The following is a 15,155-nucleotide window of genomic DNA, read 5'->3' on the forward strand; positions in this document are numbered from 1 at the left end:
AGTGTGTGAGTGTGTGCGGCTTGCGAGCCGCCACCACCCCGCAACCAATCCTCCACCCCTCCTCTCCCTCCTCTCCCTTTGCTCCCTCCCCTCCCTCCCCTCCCTCCCCTCCCTCCCCTCCCTCCTCTCCTCTCTCTTCTCTTCCCTCCCCTCCTCCTCTCTCAAACGCGCACACACACACGCACACGCCCCCCCACCCCGACCCCGACCCCGACCCCGATCCCGGCTCCCCCCCCCCCCCCTGTTCTCCCACCCCAGGTGCGAGTTGAGCGCGTGAGGCCAAAGGGACCGGCGCGATGCAGCCGAGATACAACCCGATATACAACCCGAGATACAACCCGGGGTGCAGCCCAGGTGCAGCCCAGGTGCAGCCCAGGTGCAGCCGAGATGCAGCCGAGATGCAGCCGAGGTGCAGCCGAGGTGCAGCCAAAGTGGCAGGCGTGATTCGACGACCTCTCCACAGCCCCCCCCCCCCCTCCCCCCTCCCCCCTCCCTCTCCTCCCTCCCGTCAAGCGCCGCCTGTTTCACACCGCCAGCCGTGAACAGCTCACACCGCCAGCCGTGAAGAGCTCACACCGCCAGCCGTGAACAGCTCACACCGCCAGCCGTGAACAGCTCACACCGCCAGCCGTGAACAGCTCACACCGCCAGCCGTGAAGAGCTCACACCGCCAGCCGTGAACAGCTCACACCGCCAGCCGTGAAGAGCTCACACCGCCAGCCGTGAACAGCTCACACCGCCAGCTGTGAAGAGCTCACACCGCCAGCCGTGAAGAGCTCACACCGCCAGCCGTGAAGAGCTCACACCGCCAGCCGTGAACAGCTCACACCGCCAGCCGTGAAGAGCTCACACCGCCAGCCGTGAAGAGCTCACACCGCCAGCCGTGAACAGCTCACACCGCCAGCCGTGAAGAGCTCACACCGCCAGCCGTGAAGAGCTCACACCGCCAGCCGTGAAGAGCTCACACCGCCAGCCGTGAACAGCTCACACCGCCAGCCGTGAAGAGCTCACACCGCCAGCCGTGAAGAGCTCACACCGCCAGCCGTGAAGAGCTCACACCGCCAGCCGTGAACAGGCGCCCGGCGACGAGCTAGCGTGGCTCGTGTCTTGCGCGAGCGAGGGAAGCACCTCCAGCCCCCCCGTGCCAGCCTACCCTACGGGGCCTTTGCGGGACCCCTCTCCCCCCCAACCCCCCCCACCCCCCCAGGGACCACCAAGCTCGTGCCAAACTCTCGCATGCGGCGGGAGGCGCACCGCAGCCTGCCGAGATCGTCCCAGATTGGCCGAGATTGGCCGAGATTTCCCGTGCGTCGCTCGCCGCCGGACCAGCCACCGTCGTCCCGCACGCGCCTCGCTTGGCTGCCGCCCCGAGCCGGCGGGGCCCTCCTTCGCCCGCAGGCGCCGCAGCTGCTGCTCGACTTTTACGAGGCGCGGCTCCGGTACCCGGCGAACTTGTGAGGGGTTGCGCTGGTGGGGCTCTGGAGCCAGTGGCGCGCGGGGATTCGGATCGGCGGGGGGCTTGCGCTGTCCTCCCGGCAGGGGCGGCATCGCTGTAGCTGCTTCTCCCCTCTCACCCCCTCTCCTGTGACTCGTGTGTATTATACGTACACGCCCCTTCGAGCTTCCGTTCTCGTCCATGCAAAGTATGTCCTATGTGTTTGTCGACGCCGATTAGGCTTACAACTCGGTTGACTCCGTCCAATTATAGCGCATACTGATAGTGAAGAAGACGGTTTTGAGAGATGAGAGAGGCGCGGTCGTCAGACGCACCTCCTTCAGCTTCTATTTCGACGCTCGGATTGCAAGTATCACACGCTGCCGTCGGCGTGTACCACACGCACCATCCGCTCCGAACCTTGCTCGCCTTCGTAGTGCCCAACGACGCCGACGGCAAACTCCGAGCGCACCAGCCGCTCCGCACCTCGCTCGCCCTCGTAGTGCCCAACGTTGCCGGCGTTTACCACACGCACCAGCCGCGGCGCACCTTGCTCGCCTTCGTAGTACGACACGCTGCCGTCGGCAAACTCATGGCACACCAGGCGCTCCGCACCTTGCTCGCCCTCGTAGTGCCCAACGCCATCGGCAAGCACCATGCGCACCTGCCGCTCCGCTCCTCGCTCGCCCTCGAAGTGCACCACGGCGTCGGGCATATCCGTTCGCACCTTCCGCTCCGCACCTCGCTCGCCCTCGAAGTGCACCACGGCGTCGGGCATATCCGTTCGCACCTTCCGCTCCGCACCTCGCTCGCCCTCGAAGTGCACCACGGCGCCATCAGCACGCACCTTGCGCACCATCCGCTCAACGTCTCGCTCGCCCTCGAAGTGCTCCACCGTGCCGTCGGGACACTCTGCGCGCACCAGCCGCTCTGCACCTTGCTCGCCCTCGCAGTGCACGACGCTGCCGTACCGCAAGGAACGCAACCGCAGCGCCGCGCCACTCTCTTCGCCGCGCTTCAGTCTCCAGATATCGATGCGATTGTCTCCGGGGCCGCCCAGCTCCGTCGAGAGGCAGAGCGCCGGGCTCACCCTCGCAAGCCATGGGAAGTAGTCGGCGCTGGCGCGGCGGTCGGCGGCGTACTTGCGCAGGATGGACTCGGTCAGAGGCGAGGGGGGGATGGCAGCGGCGAGGCGGGGCGAGCGGCGCGGCGCGGCTACCCGCTGGGCGAGCTGCAGCCGCATCGCCACGGCGAAGAGAGGGTCTTTGAAGCGCGGCAGGTCGCTGCGCAGGGCGAGGCGGCCGAGGCGCGGCGACGCGAGGCTGAAGGCGGCGCAGTCGGAGAAGTCGTCGACGCCCTCGAGGATGTGGAGAAGCAGCTCGTGCGGCAGCTCGGCCAGCCAGTCAGTGGGCGGGGCGTCGTCGTCGGTGCGTGCGCGGGGCGAGCGCGACATCTATGCCCATGCCCCGCGGCGGCCTAAACAAACACTCGACGTTTGAACCGTTCTCACCCATCCATAAACTCACTTTGGCCTCACTAAAGCGATGCCTCAATCCTGAATCCTCAGATTTTAGATGAGGACGCTGTGGGGGGCCCCTCTCGTAGCGTCTAGCCCCACACCGCACACGCACACGAGGCACAGGGTCAGGTTACAGTTTTCTTCCTTTTGCTCTGACACGGCACACGGAGACACGCCCACCGCGCTTAACCGAGCGCCCACGACTCTCGACTGCGGGTCGTTCCCGAGCGCGGGTGTCCGCGGCTCAGTGGACAGTGTCAGAGCAAAAGGAAGAAAACTGTAACCTGAGGTGCGGTGGGCGACACCCATAGCTTAAACACCCATAGCAGCACTGCTGACAAACACCCATAAGAGAGAGCGAGCGCTAAACGTAAACACCCAATAGGCGCATCGAGGAGTCACGACCTCAGCCGAGGATCACAGGGGGGGGGGTCCGACCCCCCCAGAGGCTTCACCACATGCTAGGGGGGGGGTCCCGACCCCCCCAGAGGCTTCACCACATGCTAGGGGGGGGGTGGGGCGTGAGTAGAAGTGCGCCCCCCTCCCTGGAAGCGATGTCCGCCTGCTCCAATATGGAGCAGGAGCCTGAGAAGGAGCAAGAACTGATCTTGGACTAAGCAACGTATTTCAGACTATCCCGGATCCTGCTGAACAAGCTCCTCTTGTAGCTCGATCGGTCACACCGCCATCGCCGTCGGGGAGAGGGGGGCGACACTGCCTCGGCAGCGTGCACCTCGATCCTGTACCGTGTTTGTTATGACCCCCCCCAATGAACACACCAGTGAGGGAGGGCGAGACGATCGGAGGGGTCCCGTACCATGCGGAATCGACCCTATCAAGTGCTCAAGTGCTCAAGCAACGTATTTTGATTTTGAGCTTAGCCTTCGATGTTTGATTTTTGTCATCCTCGTGCGGTAAAAGCCCAAGTTTTGGCCGAGGGATCCGCGCTCGGCGCACAGATGGTTGTCATCGAGGAGATTGACTCTGCGCGCCCAATCTATGGCCCACCAGACCCGCTCGCCTTCCCATCCGGGCCCTCGGGTGCGAAGAAGGCAGCCGCGCAGCCAATGGAGCAGGAGCCTGAGAAGGAGCAAGAAGGTGCCGCCCCGCCGTCTCTCATGATGGGTCAAGCGTATTTCATGCTGCCTGTCCTCTTCCTCACAGGACAGATTGATTTTACACAGCCGGGAAACGTCGACATGGCGCGGCTCGTCTTTCTGCTCGGCAACTTTGCAATCGCCATGGTCACGCAGCGCACCCTGATGTGCGTCAAAAAGGTGGCGAATCCAAAGAGGATTGCGGAGCCAGGCCCTGTGTGGGCGCCGTACGCGAGCGAGGACGGCTCAATCTCGGTGGAACAGCATGACGCAATGGTGGTGCAGGGGCTGCAGAGGAAGCAGTTCCTCTCCTTCCTCCTCATCGGGGCGCTGCACTACTATTGGAAGCTGATTCCGCCGATGCTTGTCTCGTGCTTCATCGGCGTCAAGGGTTTGTACGACTGCCCAGCCGTCCACATATACCTATTTGGCACCGATGAGGCCGCGTACACGCGGCCGTGGGGCAGCACCTTTGTCGAGAGCAAAGAGGGAGATACTGCAGCGGCGCCTGCAGCGCCGGCTCTGCCGGCCAACATGTCTGTGAAGGAGGCGCGGGCGAGGAGCTTAGGGGGCAAGAAGGCGAGGTGAGAGAGCAGAAGAGAGAGGCAGCGATGGGGCTGCCACTTCGCTCGTAGGGGCTTGTCGCACGTCGGTGTGCGCAGAGCCGTCGAGAGACAACAGGGAATGCTTGTGCCGGTGCCCTGCAGGAAGGTAAAATGGTACTTGGTAGGTAAAATTCTCCACACACACAAAGTGGTGGGGCAAGGGGGGGGCGACCCTCGCATCTCCACACCCGGACACGGGCAGGAGCCCCACGGCATTCAAAGTTGGCCCGGTGCACGTGGGTGAGGAGCCCCCCCCCCGACAACCAACTCTCCGTTTACTCAGACGAGTACGACAGAGACTCTCCCCCCCGCGCACGCGTCAGCAACTAACTAGGTCTATATGCCGTCGTGAGACCGGTGAGAGCAGACGAGGAGCGCCGCTTGTTCACCGTGAGACGAGTGTGAGACGCTCTGAGATGAAATGATGAGACGTAGTAGAGACGATATCGTCACACAGCAGGGGTGAACATATTTGTGTCTCACTCCGCAGTGTCACTGGAAGTCCGAAACTGGACACTCGACTGGTGTCTCAAACCACGATACACACGTCTCTGAAGGTGACTGTGCCGTGTGTGTGACATCCTGAGACAAAGTGAGACTGTTGCTGTGACCAAGGCTGAGACAGCACAGAGATCGCTGAGAGTCTGGGAGATCGTATTACTGAGACATACATTTGTGACACAGGTCACAGCGTTGAGACAGGGACGAAACAACAGTGAGTCAGTGAGACAAAGACGTCTCACCTGAGACCTGTTCGCCCCCAAGAGAGACCCATCAGAGACCCGCCACATGGCCGCCCCGAATCGTGCACAATCCTAGCTAGCAGTTACGGAGACAGACCCTCAAGACAGCACCGTGGTCGGAGGCAGAGCCACACTCACCACAACTGCACACAGGTTCCCATTGCCAAACAAAGACCAAACAGCGCCATCAGCCAGCGGTGTTGCGTGTTCCCTGCGGCCACCCCCTCAAGACAGCACCGTAGTCGGAGCACGGAGGCAAAGCCACACTCACCCCTACTCCGTCTCGCGTGTGATCGCGAAGCGCAGCACGCACGCGACAAAGTCGAGCGCCGCGATGCCGTTCGTGTTTCCTGCCGAGTCGAGATGGTGCCGCTCTTGGATCTCGTAGAGCGAGACGACGAGGAGCGCCGCCCGCTCGCGCGCCGCCGCGGGGAAGAGCGAGTGGCTTGCCGGCGACCACGGCGCCGCCGCCCGCCGGATCAGCGCCGCCGCCTCGCCCGCGCCGCCCGCGGCGCGCTGCAGCGGCGTCGGCTCGCCCTCGTGCAGGCTTGCGCCGCTGCGCAGCAGGGAGGTGGCGCGGGCGGCGGTGAGGGTCTCAAGGTGCGCGAGCGGCGTCCAGCCGCGGCTGGCGACCAGCCAAGCGGCGAGGTCGGCTGGCCGCGGAGGTTTGCGGCCTCCTCGGGCGTGCCAAGGGGCGTAGCGGCGCGGGAGGCGCCGTAGGAGGAGAGGAGCTTGGCGACCTCGACGTGGCCGTTGTAGCACGCCATGAACAGTGGCGTGACGCCATCCTCCTTGGCTTGGTCCATCGCCGCGCCCGCCTCGAGAAGCAGCTGGGCAACCTCGAGGTGGCCTTGGTGGCATGCAACAAGCAGCGGCGTGGCGCCGTTCTCCTTGGCTTGGTCGACCGCTGCATTAGCCTCAATGAGCAGCTGGACGATCTCGACGTGGCCCTGCTGGCACGCGATGTACAGGGGCGTGCCGCCGTCATCCGTGGCCTGGTTGACCGCCGCGCTGGCCTCGAGGAGCAGCCGGACGCACTCGAGGTGTCCCATTTGGCACGCAACGAGCAGCGGCCTGGCGCCATCCTCTGCGGCTTGGCTGACCGCCGCGTCCGCCTGGATGAGCAGCCGGGCAATCTCGACGTGGCCCTGCCAGCACGCGATGCACACCGGCGTGTAGCCATTGTTGCTGGCTTGGATGACCGAAGCGCCAGCGTCGCGCAGCAGCCGGGCGACGTCGAGGTGGCCCTTCTGGCACGCGATGAGAAGCGGCGTGGCGCCGTCCTTTGCGGCTTGGCTGACCACCGCGCCCGCCTCGAGAAGCAGCCGGGCGATCTCGAGGTGGCCCTGCTGGCACGCGATGAACAGCGGCGTGAAGCCGTCCTCATCGGCTTGGTCGACCGCCGCATAGGCCACGAGGAGCAGCCGGGCGCACTCGAGGCATTCCTTCTCGCACGCGAGGAGGAGAGCGGAGGCGTTGAGCCTGCCGCGCGTTGAGCCTGCCGCGCGTCCGCCGCCCGGAGAGTAAGGCTCGCAGCGCGGCACGAACCGACACAAAAACGCAAAAACCAAAAGGAGAAATCGTGGCGCAATGTGTCCCGCTGGGTGCGCTTCTTAGATCTAGCTCCCCGGTCCTGGATGTGAGGTTAATGATTGCACTCCAAGTGCTCCAGGCGCATATATGCTAGTGCTATCCTGCCCTATGGGAGGCAGCGGGATGGGGGGAGGGCGGGGGCAGTGCTGGCTGCTGCAGAGCTGTGTGAACCCCCGTGTGTCGGCGACGGCGTCGCCTGTGTGTCTGGGCTTTGGGGGCGGCGCACACGGCGCCCCCGGCAGGGGCGCGGGCCCGCGGCGCGCGGTGGGGCCCCCGGATGCCGAGAGTCACACTGCACCCCGGCGTATATTACTACGCGCGAAATGGCTACGCGAGAAGAGTCGAGGCGCACAGCACTGAAAAGAAACCCCAATCCATGCTCAAGCACAGGGACCTCAACACTCCGAGGACGCGAGATGCCGCTTCCGCCGCCTCGCTAATAGACGTGCCCGCCCGCATGCCCCGTCGACGTTCTCAACCTCGGGCCTGCGCACAGCGGTCACGGGCCTGGGCTGCGCTCAGCGGTCGAGCTCGAGAATCTGCTTGCGCCCGCACCCCACCCGCTGGCGCCCATCCCCGGTGGCGCCGCCGCCGCCGCGGCGCCTGCCCACGCAACCGCACGCCACACGCACGCAGGACCGCGCGCCCCGCCGCCACCGCTGATCGCAACACCGTCGTCCACCCGAGCGAGATGGTGCCACACTACTAACTATCCTTCAACAGTACCCCACCGAACGCGTCCAGTCCCCTTCCGTCCTTATTTTTTGTGCGGTTTTGCTTGTTGGTAGAGAGAGAGAGAGAGAGAGAGAGAGAGAGAGAGAGTAGGCCGACACGAGTGTGAACCGGTGCTCGTGCGACAATCCAAAAAAAAACGCCCACGTGAACTTCTTGTGTCGGCGGGCAATCATGCTGGGGGCGTATCGCCGACGATCAAACGCGGTGCCACACTGCGACTCACTGTATTGGCCAATGGTGCTGCGGCTGGCATGCGGATTGTGGCTGCTCGCGGCAGTGTCGGTGGCGTTCTCGCTCACCTGCGACGATTTGAATGAGCGCATCCTGGTCCCAAATGGAAAATCCTGCAGCAAGGCGCCGGAGGGCAGCTGCTCGTCGTACTACCAGGACAAGGGTCAAGGGAAGTACAAGCTGTGCCACGGGCCGGGCGGCACTAAGTGTGCTTCTACTACGGTATCAGGCTGCTCGGTGCCGCTCACCTGCGACGACCTGGCGGGGCGCTCTCCAGTCCCAGGCGGCAAGGGCTGCAGCAAGGCGCCAGAGGGCAGCTGCTCATCGTACTACCAGGACAAGGGTCAAGGGAAGTACAAGCTGTGCCACGGGCCGGGCGGCACTAAGTGTGCTTCTACTACGGTATCAGGCTGCTCGGTGCCGCTCACCTGCGACGACCTGGCGGGGCGCCTCCCGGTCCCCAATGAGAAAGGCTGCAGCAAGGCGCCAGAGGGCAGCTGCTCGTCGTACTACCAGGACAAGGGTCAAGGGAAGTACAAGCTGTGCCACGGGCCGGGCGGCACTAAGTGTGCTTCTACTACGGTATCAGGCTGCTCGGTGCCGCTCACCTGCGACGACCTGGCGGGGCGCTCTCCAGTCCCAGGCGGCAAGGGCTGCAGCAAGGCGCCAGAGGGCAGCTGCTCATCGTACTACCAGGACAAGGGTCAAGGGAAGTACAAGCTGTGCCACGGGGTGGGAGATGCAAAATGTGGCTCTACAGAGGTAATTGGCTGCTTGTCTCCCTCACCCAACGCAGCGCCGCTGCCGCCACCGCCCACGCCCGAAGGCCCAGCTTGCTGCACTGCCGCCGCACAGACCTGCGGGGAAACTTGCGCTCCGTGCTATTCTTGCTTCATGTGCGTTGGTCCGCAGCTCCTCCTCCCATTATGCTGGCCCTGCGCCTTCTGTGCCACGTGCTTGACTGACTGCGCAGAGTTCATCCCCTGCTTCGCCTCCGAGCCCGATTGCACCAACACGCTCATCCACGGCGGACGGCTCCGCGACTGGAAGATGGGGACCGAGACGTGCTCGTCGCCACCGTGCCCGCTGCTGCTTGTTTTTCACGCCGCAGCAATGAACGCTGACGACATGATGACGTACACGCAGATGAACACCAAGGTGAACGAGCACGGCGGTGCCATTGTTGCCTACCCCAACGGCTTGGGTGTCGCCTCTGGTTTTATCGGAAGGCGCAGGTTGTATGTGCCAGGAGGTGTTTCCTGCTGGAGTGTACCGTACGCGGACAGGTCCATGCTCGGTTTCGCGTGCAATAATGAGACCGTTCAGGATGACGTGGGCTTCATCAATGCGCTCCTCGACACGCTTATGTCTCGCTACTCGATCGACCCTGGTCGCGTCTTCGCTACTGGCTTTGTATTGGGCGGGGGGATGACGATGAATCTCGCGTGCCATCTCTCTCACCGCATTGCCGCCTTCGTCACGGTATCCCCTGGCCCTATGACTGCGGCACTGCACATCTTCAATGGGTTGATCAGCGAAGATGACGGTGACCTAGCTCTGACTGTGGAGCAATGGAGCTGCCCCTGGAACGGTCGACGAGGGCAAATTCCCCTCATGATCATACATGGCACGGCCGACAATCTCCTCCCGTTCGAGCCCTCGGTCCGGACGGCGCGGTGGTGGGCGACAAGCATGGGCTACACGCAGGTCGAGTACCCTGGCTACCCCTGTGGCAGCTTCTCGTGCACCAGCACGGTTTGGACCGCGGGGGGTGCCTCGCCCGACGCCGACGACCTTCCCACACCTCTCGTGGCGCACATAGCTGTGCACGGTGGCGGAAGCGACTGGGACCAACTCCCAGGCTTGGCCTACTTTGAAAGCGACTTCCAGGCTTGCACATCGGGCTGCTTTGGCACCTCCGACCTGGCCCTCGATTTCCTCTTCCGCTATCGTAGCCCGCCGGCGCCGCCTTCACCACCGACGCGAACGGGGTGCCAGTGGGACGCGCCGTGGATCGAGGAGTGCGCCGCCGGATGCTGTTCCGACGCGCACGTGTGTGGTGGCGGCCACGAGATGATGACCAACCCTCCGTGCTGGGAGTGCCTCGACCAGTTGGACGGCATCTGTGCGCCCTGCTGGGAAGAGGGCTGCCTACCTGCCTGCGCAGATTGTTACATTAAGCAGCCACCGTCGGCCCCCGCTCCGCCTATGCCACCGCCACCGCTGGGCTGCCGGTGGGAGAATGAAGAGTGCGCCGCCAATTGCTGCGCCAGCACCGGCGATGCCGCAATTTGCGGCGGGAGGCACCCCTCATTTGACAACCCTCCGTGCTGGGAGTGCCAATTCAACATGGACGGCGCCTGCGCGCCGTGCTGGGAGCATTGCCTCCCCGCGTGCGCCGCGTGTTACACAGAGCTGCCGCCGTCCCCGACGCCGCCACCCCAGCCGCCTTCTCCACTCGGCTGCCGGTGGGACCTCGACGAATGCGCCGCCATGTGTTGCGCGAACACCGGTGACGCCGCGCTTTGCGGTGGTGGCCACCCCTCGTTCACGAACCCTCCGTGCTGGCAGTGCCAGGACAAGATGGACGGCACCTGCGCGCCGTGCTGGCAACATGGATGCCTACCGGGTTGTGGCCCTTGCTATAGATAGGGTGTCAAAATTCTTTCTTTCCTGTGTTAGTGCCAGTGCGTAGTGGCCTCCCCGCGGGGCGCTCGAGCCGCCAGAGCGCAGCGAGTGGCGGAGGTAGAGCCGTAGACGAAGCCGGCCGGACCCGGAGCGCGGGGAGGAGCCCGCACGCCCTCCAGCTCCTGCTCCTCGTCGAGTCCGTCTCGCTCACCCAGCCCGCCATGTGATTTGATCAGGGGACAGCACATAAATACCAAAGGACAAACATCACTCAGTGGATCATAGGACGCGTCGCGGGATTTCGCGTTGCGGCCTCCGACCGTCATGCGATTCGAGCCGTCGGCCCAGAGTGACGCTTAGTCTTGTGCACTGACCGGCTCTCTTCTTCCGCCTCGCGCCTCCGCGCGAGCGCGCGCCACGCTACTGCGTCTCGCGCGTGATCGCAAAGCGCAGCACGCACGCGACAAAGTCGCGCGCCGCGATGCCGTTCGTGTTTCCTGCCGAGTCGAGATGGTGCCGCTCGTGGATCTCGTAGAGCGAGACGACGAGGAGCGCCGCCCGCTCGCGCGCCGCCGCGGGGAAGAGCGAGTGGCTTGCCGGCGACCACGGCGCCGCCGCCCGCCGGATCAGCGCCGCCGCCTCGCCCTCGCCGCCCGCGGCGCGCTGCAGCGGCGTCGGCTCGCCCTCGTGCAAGCTTGCGCCGCTGCGCAGCAGGGAGAGAGCGCGCGCGGCGGTGAGGCTCTCAAGGTGCGCGAGCGGCGTCCAGCCGCGGCTGGCGACCAGCCAGGCGGCGAGGTCGGCGTGGCCGCGGCGGTTCGCGACCCTCTCGGGCGTGCCGAAGGGCGTAGCGGCGCGGGAGGCGCCGTAGGAGGAGAGGAGCTTGGCGATCTCGAGGTGGCAATTGCGGCACGCGGCGAGCAGCGGCGTGGCGCCGTTGTTCATGGCTTGATCGATCGCCGCGCCGGTCTCGAGGAGCAGCCGGGCGGTGTCGAGGTGGCCCTTCTGGCACGCGATGTACAGCGGCGTGACGCCTTGGGTCTGGGCTCGGTCCTTCGCCGCGCCCGCCTTGAGGAGCAGCCGGGCGACCTCGAGGTGGCCGTTCTGGCACGCGATGTACAGCGGCGTGGCGCCACTGTTCATGGCTTGATCGATCGCCGCGCCGGTCTCGAGGAGCAGCCGGGCGGTGTCGAGGTGGCCCTTCTGGCACGCGATGTACAGCGGCGTGACGCCTTGGGTCTGGGCTCGGTCCTTCGCCGCGCCCGCCTTGAGGAGCAGCCGGGCGACCTCGAGGTGGCCGTTCTGGCACGCGATGTACAGCGGCGTGGCGCGGCTGGCGGTGGCTTGGTCGACCGCCGCGCTGGCCGCGAGAAGCAGGCGGACGATCTCGACGCGGCCGTTCTGGCACGCCATGAACAGCGGCGTGACGCCTTGGGCCTGGGCTTGGTTGACCGCCGCGCTGGCCTCGAGGAGCAGCCGCGCGATCTCGAGGTGGCCCTTCTGGCACGCGATGAACAGCGCGGAAGCGCCGCCGCCATTCGTCGCCCCCACGCTCGCGCCGGCTTCGAGCAGCAGCCGCACCGCCTCGGCTTGCCCGTGACGAGCGGCCCAGGTGAGCAGCGTGTCCTGCGTCTCGGTGTTGAGCCGCGCGTCGAGCTGGGCCGTAAGCGACGTGCCGCGCGTCTGCCGCCCGGAGAGGAAGGCGCGCAGCGCGTCCAGTTCGCCCACCGCCAGCTCGGGCAGCAGGGCTGGGCTCAGGCCGCCGCTCATGCCGCCAGAAAGAAGAAAACGAATTGAACGAAAAACTCAGAAAAAACAAACGCCCCGGGTGCCCCCCCCCCCTGGCCCCCCCCAACCCGCCCCCCGGCATCCGACCCGCCCATTCAGCTCTTTCGTACTTTCGTGCGGAGCGTGGGTTTGCTTTTTCATTTTTTAGGCGGGATTTGTGGTCACAACTTAGGCGCGCGCGCGAAACACACCCGGATCTACTCGCGTAGATACACAGACGACACAACCGAGCCTATGGACAACTGGGACCAGATCATCACGCAGCGCTGGCGTGCCGCGTGCGGCGATTCCAGCAGGCCCAGACAAAGTGACGCGATCCGTCTCGCCGAGGCGCGCTTTTTGCGTCCGCATCGGTAGACGGTAGAGATGTGCGTTTGGAGCAGTGCGGACTGTCTGTGCAGAGTAGAGTGGGGTCACCCGTTTAGTTGATTTGTAGTTTGTGTTGTTCTGTGTGAGCGGTGGTGCCGCACGGGCCGCTCTCCCTCGCCTCGGGGCGTGGCGCTGGTGGGCCGGGGGCGCGCGGTAGGCGTACGGGGCCGCGTGCGCGTGGCCCGCCCGTAAGCGCCGTGTGTGGGGTGCCCTGGGGTCGGGCAGCGAGCTACCCCCCCGGGACGGCGCATCGCGAGTGAGGCCCCGGGGTGGGGCAGGTGAGGGAGGGGGCGGGGATGGCCGGGCCCCGGTGAGTTCTGGGTGAGGCCCGCCCTCTCCCCTCCCTCGGGCTACTGTGATCCGCACATTACCGCCTTCTGTGGTGGCGGCGTGCCGTCCTCCCATCCCTCCCCTGCAGTGGTGCCTTGGATGTCGGCGGAGACTGAGTCAATATCGGCGAAGCCCGAGTCGATCTCGGTGGAGCCCGAGACGATAGCAGCGGAGCCGACCGGCCTCTTCGTGCTTCGCTTCATGCACCGCGGGGAGACTCTGAGGAACGGCCGCGTCCTGACGCGATCCTGGTCCAGCTCCGACCCTGTGCCGGGCTCGCTGCTGCTCGAGATGCTGTCCTCCGAGGAGGCGAACCTGCCTATGCACCGGCTGGTCGCCTTCTATTACAGCAAGGCGCTGGAAGGGTGGCAGCGGCTGAACGCGCACTCGCGTTGCCCTCTCCCAGCAGCGTGTGGCGGCAGCCCGCCGCGCATCGAGGTAATGCTGGAGCCTCTCGCTGCGACAAGCCACGAGGCGATGGCTTCCGCGTCGCAGACGGCGCGCGGCTCGGTGCCACTCTCCAGCTACGCCGTGGCGGCGGTGGGCGACGACCTCTCGGCCACGACACTCGAGGCGAGATACAGCCGAGATACAGCGATGTCTCGCCGAGGTCTCCCGAGGTTGCCCTCTCTTGCTTGCTGCTGCACCGTCCGTTCGAGGCGCCCATTCATTGCCATGAGTTCGTGGCGATGAGGACCATCAACGAATGAAGCTGCGCCTCTCTCGCTCCCTTCCAAGTCCCTGCACCGGGCGGGGACCCGCTCGCACTACCCATCTCTTGCCTGAGGTGCCAGCCTGATTTGCCGATGTCTTGATCTCGAGGCGGCGGCGGCAGCCGGCGGCTTCTTCGCCATCGGCGTGTACAACTCGAAGTCGGCGGAGAATGTCGGCACACTGTGGCGCTCCGCCTTCATGCTCGGCGCGGCCTACATCTTTACGGTGGGGAGCCGGAACGCGTGGGAGAAGGCGGCCGACACGTACAAGGCGTGGCGCCGGCTGCCAGCCTTCAGGACATCTCCTAGACACGTCTCCTAGACACTCTTGGACACGCTCCAGACACTGCCGACAGCCAGCCTTCAGGACACTTCCTAGACACTTCCTGCTTCCCTGCAGGTACGCGGACTGGGCCCCCATATCTCCACATATCTCCCCATATCTTCCCATATCTCCCCATATCTCCCCTTGCAGGTACGCGGACTGGGCCGCTTTCGCGTGCGCGGCGCCGTACTCGACGACTTGGGCGGGGCTCCCGTCCTCTCGAGCAAAGCGAGCGGGGTCCAGCGCCCGAGGCTGAAGCTCGTTGCGTCTAGGAAGTGTCTAGGAAGTGTCTAGGAAGCGGCGAGCTGGCTCGAGCGCCCGAGGCTGAAGCTCGTTGTGGATAGGTGTGCCGCCGAGAGGAGGGCCGGGCCGCGCTGTCTGCACACCTGGTCTGCTGCACGCGGGCCAGATTCGGTCGTAGGTGGCCGTCGAGATGGGCGGAGTCCCTCTGCACGAGTTCGAGCACCCGGAGAGGGCAGCCCACGCCAGAGATGCAGACACACCTACGCGTGCTCTTGCGGGCGTGTCTTCGGAACACATCGGCTGCACTCCGCTGCACTGCGGCCGTGTCCTCCGCGCACGCCGCCGGTGTGCTCGCTTCCTCACACCTCGACTCTCGGCTCGCGATGCAGGCAGTCTACGTGCTCGGGTCAGAGGACGCGGGCCTGCCGCCCTCGGTCGTGCATTTTTGCTCCCGGCTGAGGGAGCAAGCAAGCCCACTCAACCCCAAGTACTCACCGTTTTACAGTGGTGTTTTTTCCACATCGGCTGCAGCCTCTGCTGGGGCGGAACGCGCGGGGTTTTCGGCGCGATGCCCTCGGCGAGTACACGCTACTGCTCTGCCGCAAGCTCTCCTGCGCGCGCGTGACGTGTGGGACGCGTGCGCTGCGCTCAAACGTCGCGATTTGGCGATAGGCGCTCGAGCCGGCGCACAGCGGATAGGTGCGCCGCGCAGGGGGGGTCGGAGGTGTGAGAGAGGGGGCGTGGGTCGGGCGCGCACCGGCTGGCTCCGGGAGCGGCCGTCACGTCTAGGAGTGGGGCTGGTCG

At 65.3% G+C, this 15,155-nt stretch overlaps 5 protein-coding genes across 5 annotated transcripts; 3 read left to right on the top strand and 2 right to left on the bottom strand.

Annotated features, from left to right (window-relative positions):
• Window positions 1–1,808: 1,808 nt before the first annotated feature.
• Window positions 1,809–2,888, bottom strand: EMIHUDRAFT_95575 (hypothetical protein; the record flags this gene model as incomplete). Its single annotated transcript, XM_005775340.1, has 1 exon — window positions 1,809–2,888. The coding sequence occupies one exon, from the start codon at window positions 2,886–2,888 to the stop codon at window positions 1,809–1,811; it is 1,080 nt and encodes a 359-aa protein (XP_005775397.1).
• A 1,025-nt stretch (window positions 2,889–3,913) lies between these two features.
• Window positions 3,914–4,639, top strand: EMIHUDRAFT_95576 (hypothetical protein; the record flags this gene model as incomplete). Its single annotated transcript, XM_005775341.1, has 2 exons — window positions 3,914–4,052; window positions 4,119–4,639. 2 exons carry the CDS (start codon window positions 3,914–3,916, stop codon window positions 4,637–4,639), a joined length of 660 nt encoding a protein of 219 aa, XP_005775398.1.
• Window positions 4,640–5,273: 634 nt separating this feature from the next.
• EMIHUDRAFT_447753 (hypothetical protein) lies at window positions 5,274–7,566 on the bottom strand. The gene is made up of 3 exons (XM_005775342.1): window positions 7,553–7,566; window positions 7,438–7,478; window positions 5,274–5,749 (listed from the first exon to the last, which is right to left on the bottom strand). Exons 2-3 carry the CDS (start codon window positions 7,449–7,451, stop codon window positions 5,587–5,589), a joined length of 177 nt encoding a protein of 58 aa, XP_005775399.1. The 5' UTR covers window positions 7,452–7,478; window positions 7,553–7,566; the 3' UTR covers window positions 5,274–5,586.
• Window positions 7,567–7,961: 395 nt separating this feature from the next.
• Window positions 7,962–10,610, top strand: EMIHUDRAFT_195452 (hypothetical protein; the record flags this gene model as incomplete). Its single annotated transcript, XM_005775343.1, has 1 exon — window positions 7,962–10,610. One exon carries the CDS (start codon window positions 7,962–7,964, stop codon window positions 10,608–10,610), a length of 2,649 nt encoding a protein of 882 aa, XP_005775400.1.
• A 2,559-nt stretch (window positions 10,611–13,169) lies between these two features.
• EMIHUDRAFT_195453 (hypothetical protein) lies at window positions 13,170–14,364 on the top strand (the record flags this gene model as incomplete). Its single annotated transcript, XM_005775344.1, has 3 exons — window positions 13,170–13,610; window positions 13,893–14,056; window positions 14,259–14,364. 3 exons carry the CDS (start codon window positions 13,170–13,172, stop codon window positions 14,362–14,364), a joined length of 711 nt encoding a protein of 236 aa, XP_005775401.1.
• Window positions 14,365–15,155: the final 791 nt, after the last annotated feature.

The sequence above is a fragment of the Emiliania huxleyi genome (genome assembly GCF_000372725.1).
Source record: "Emiliania huxleyi CCMP1516 unplaced genomic scaffold EMIHUscaffold_3, whole genome shotgun sequence".
Taxonomy (NCBI): Eukaryota; Haptophyta; order Isochrysidales; family Noelaerhabdaceae; genus Emiliania; species Emiliania huxleyi.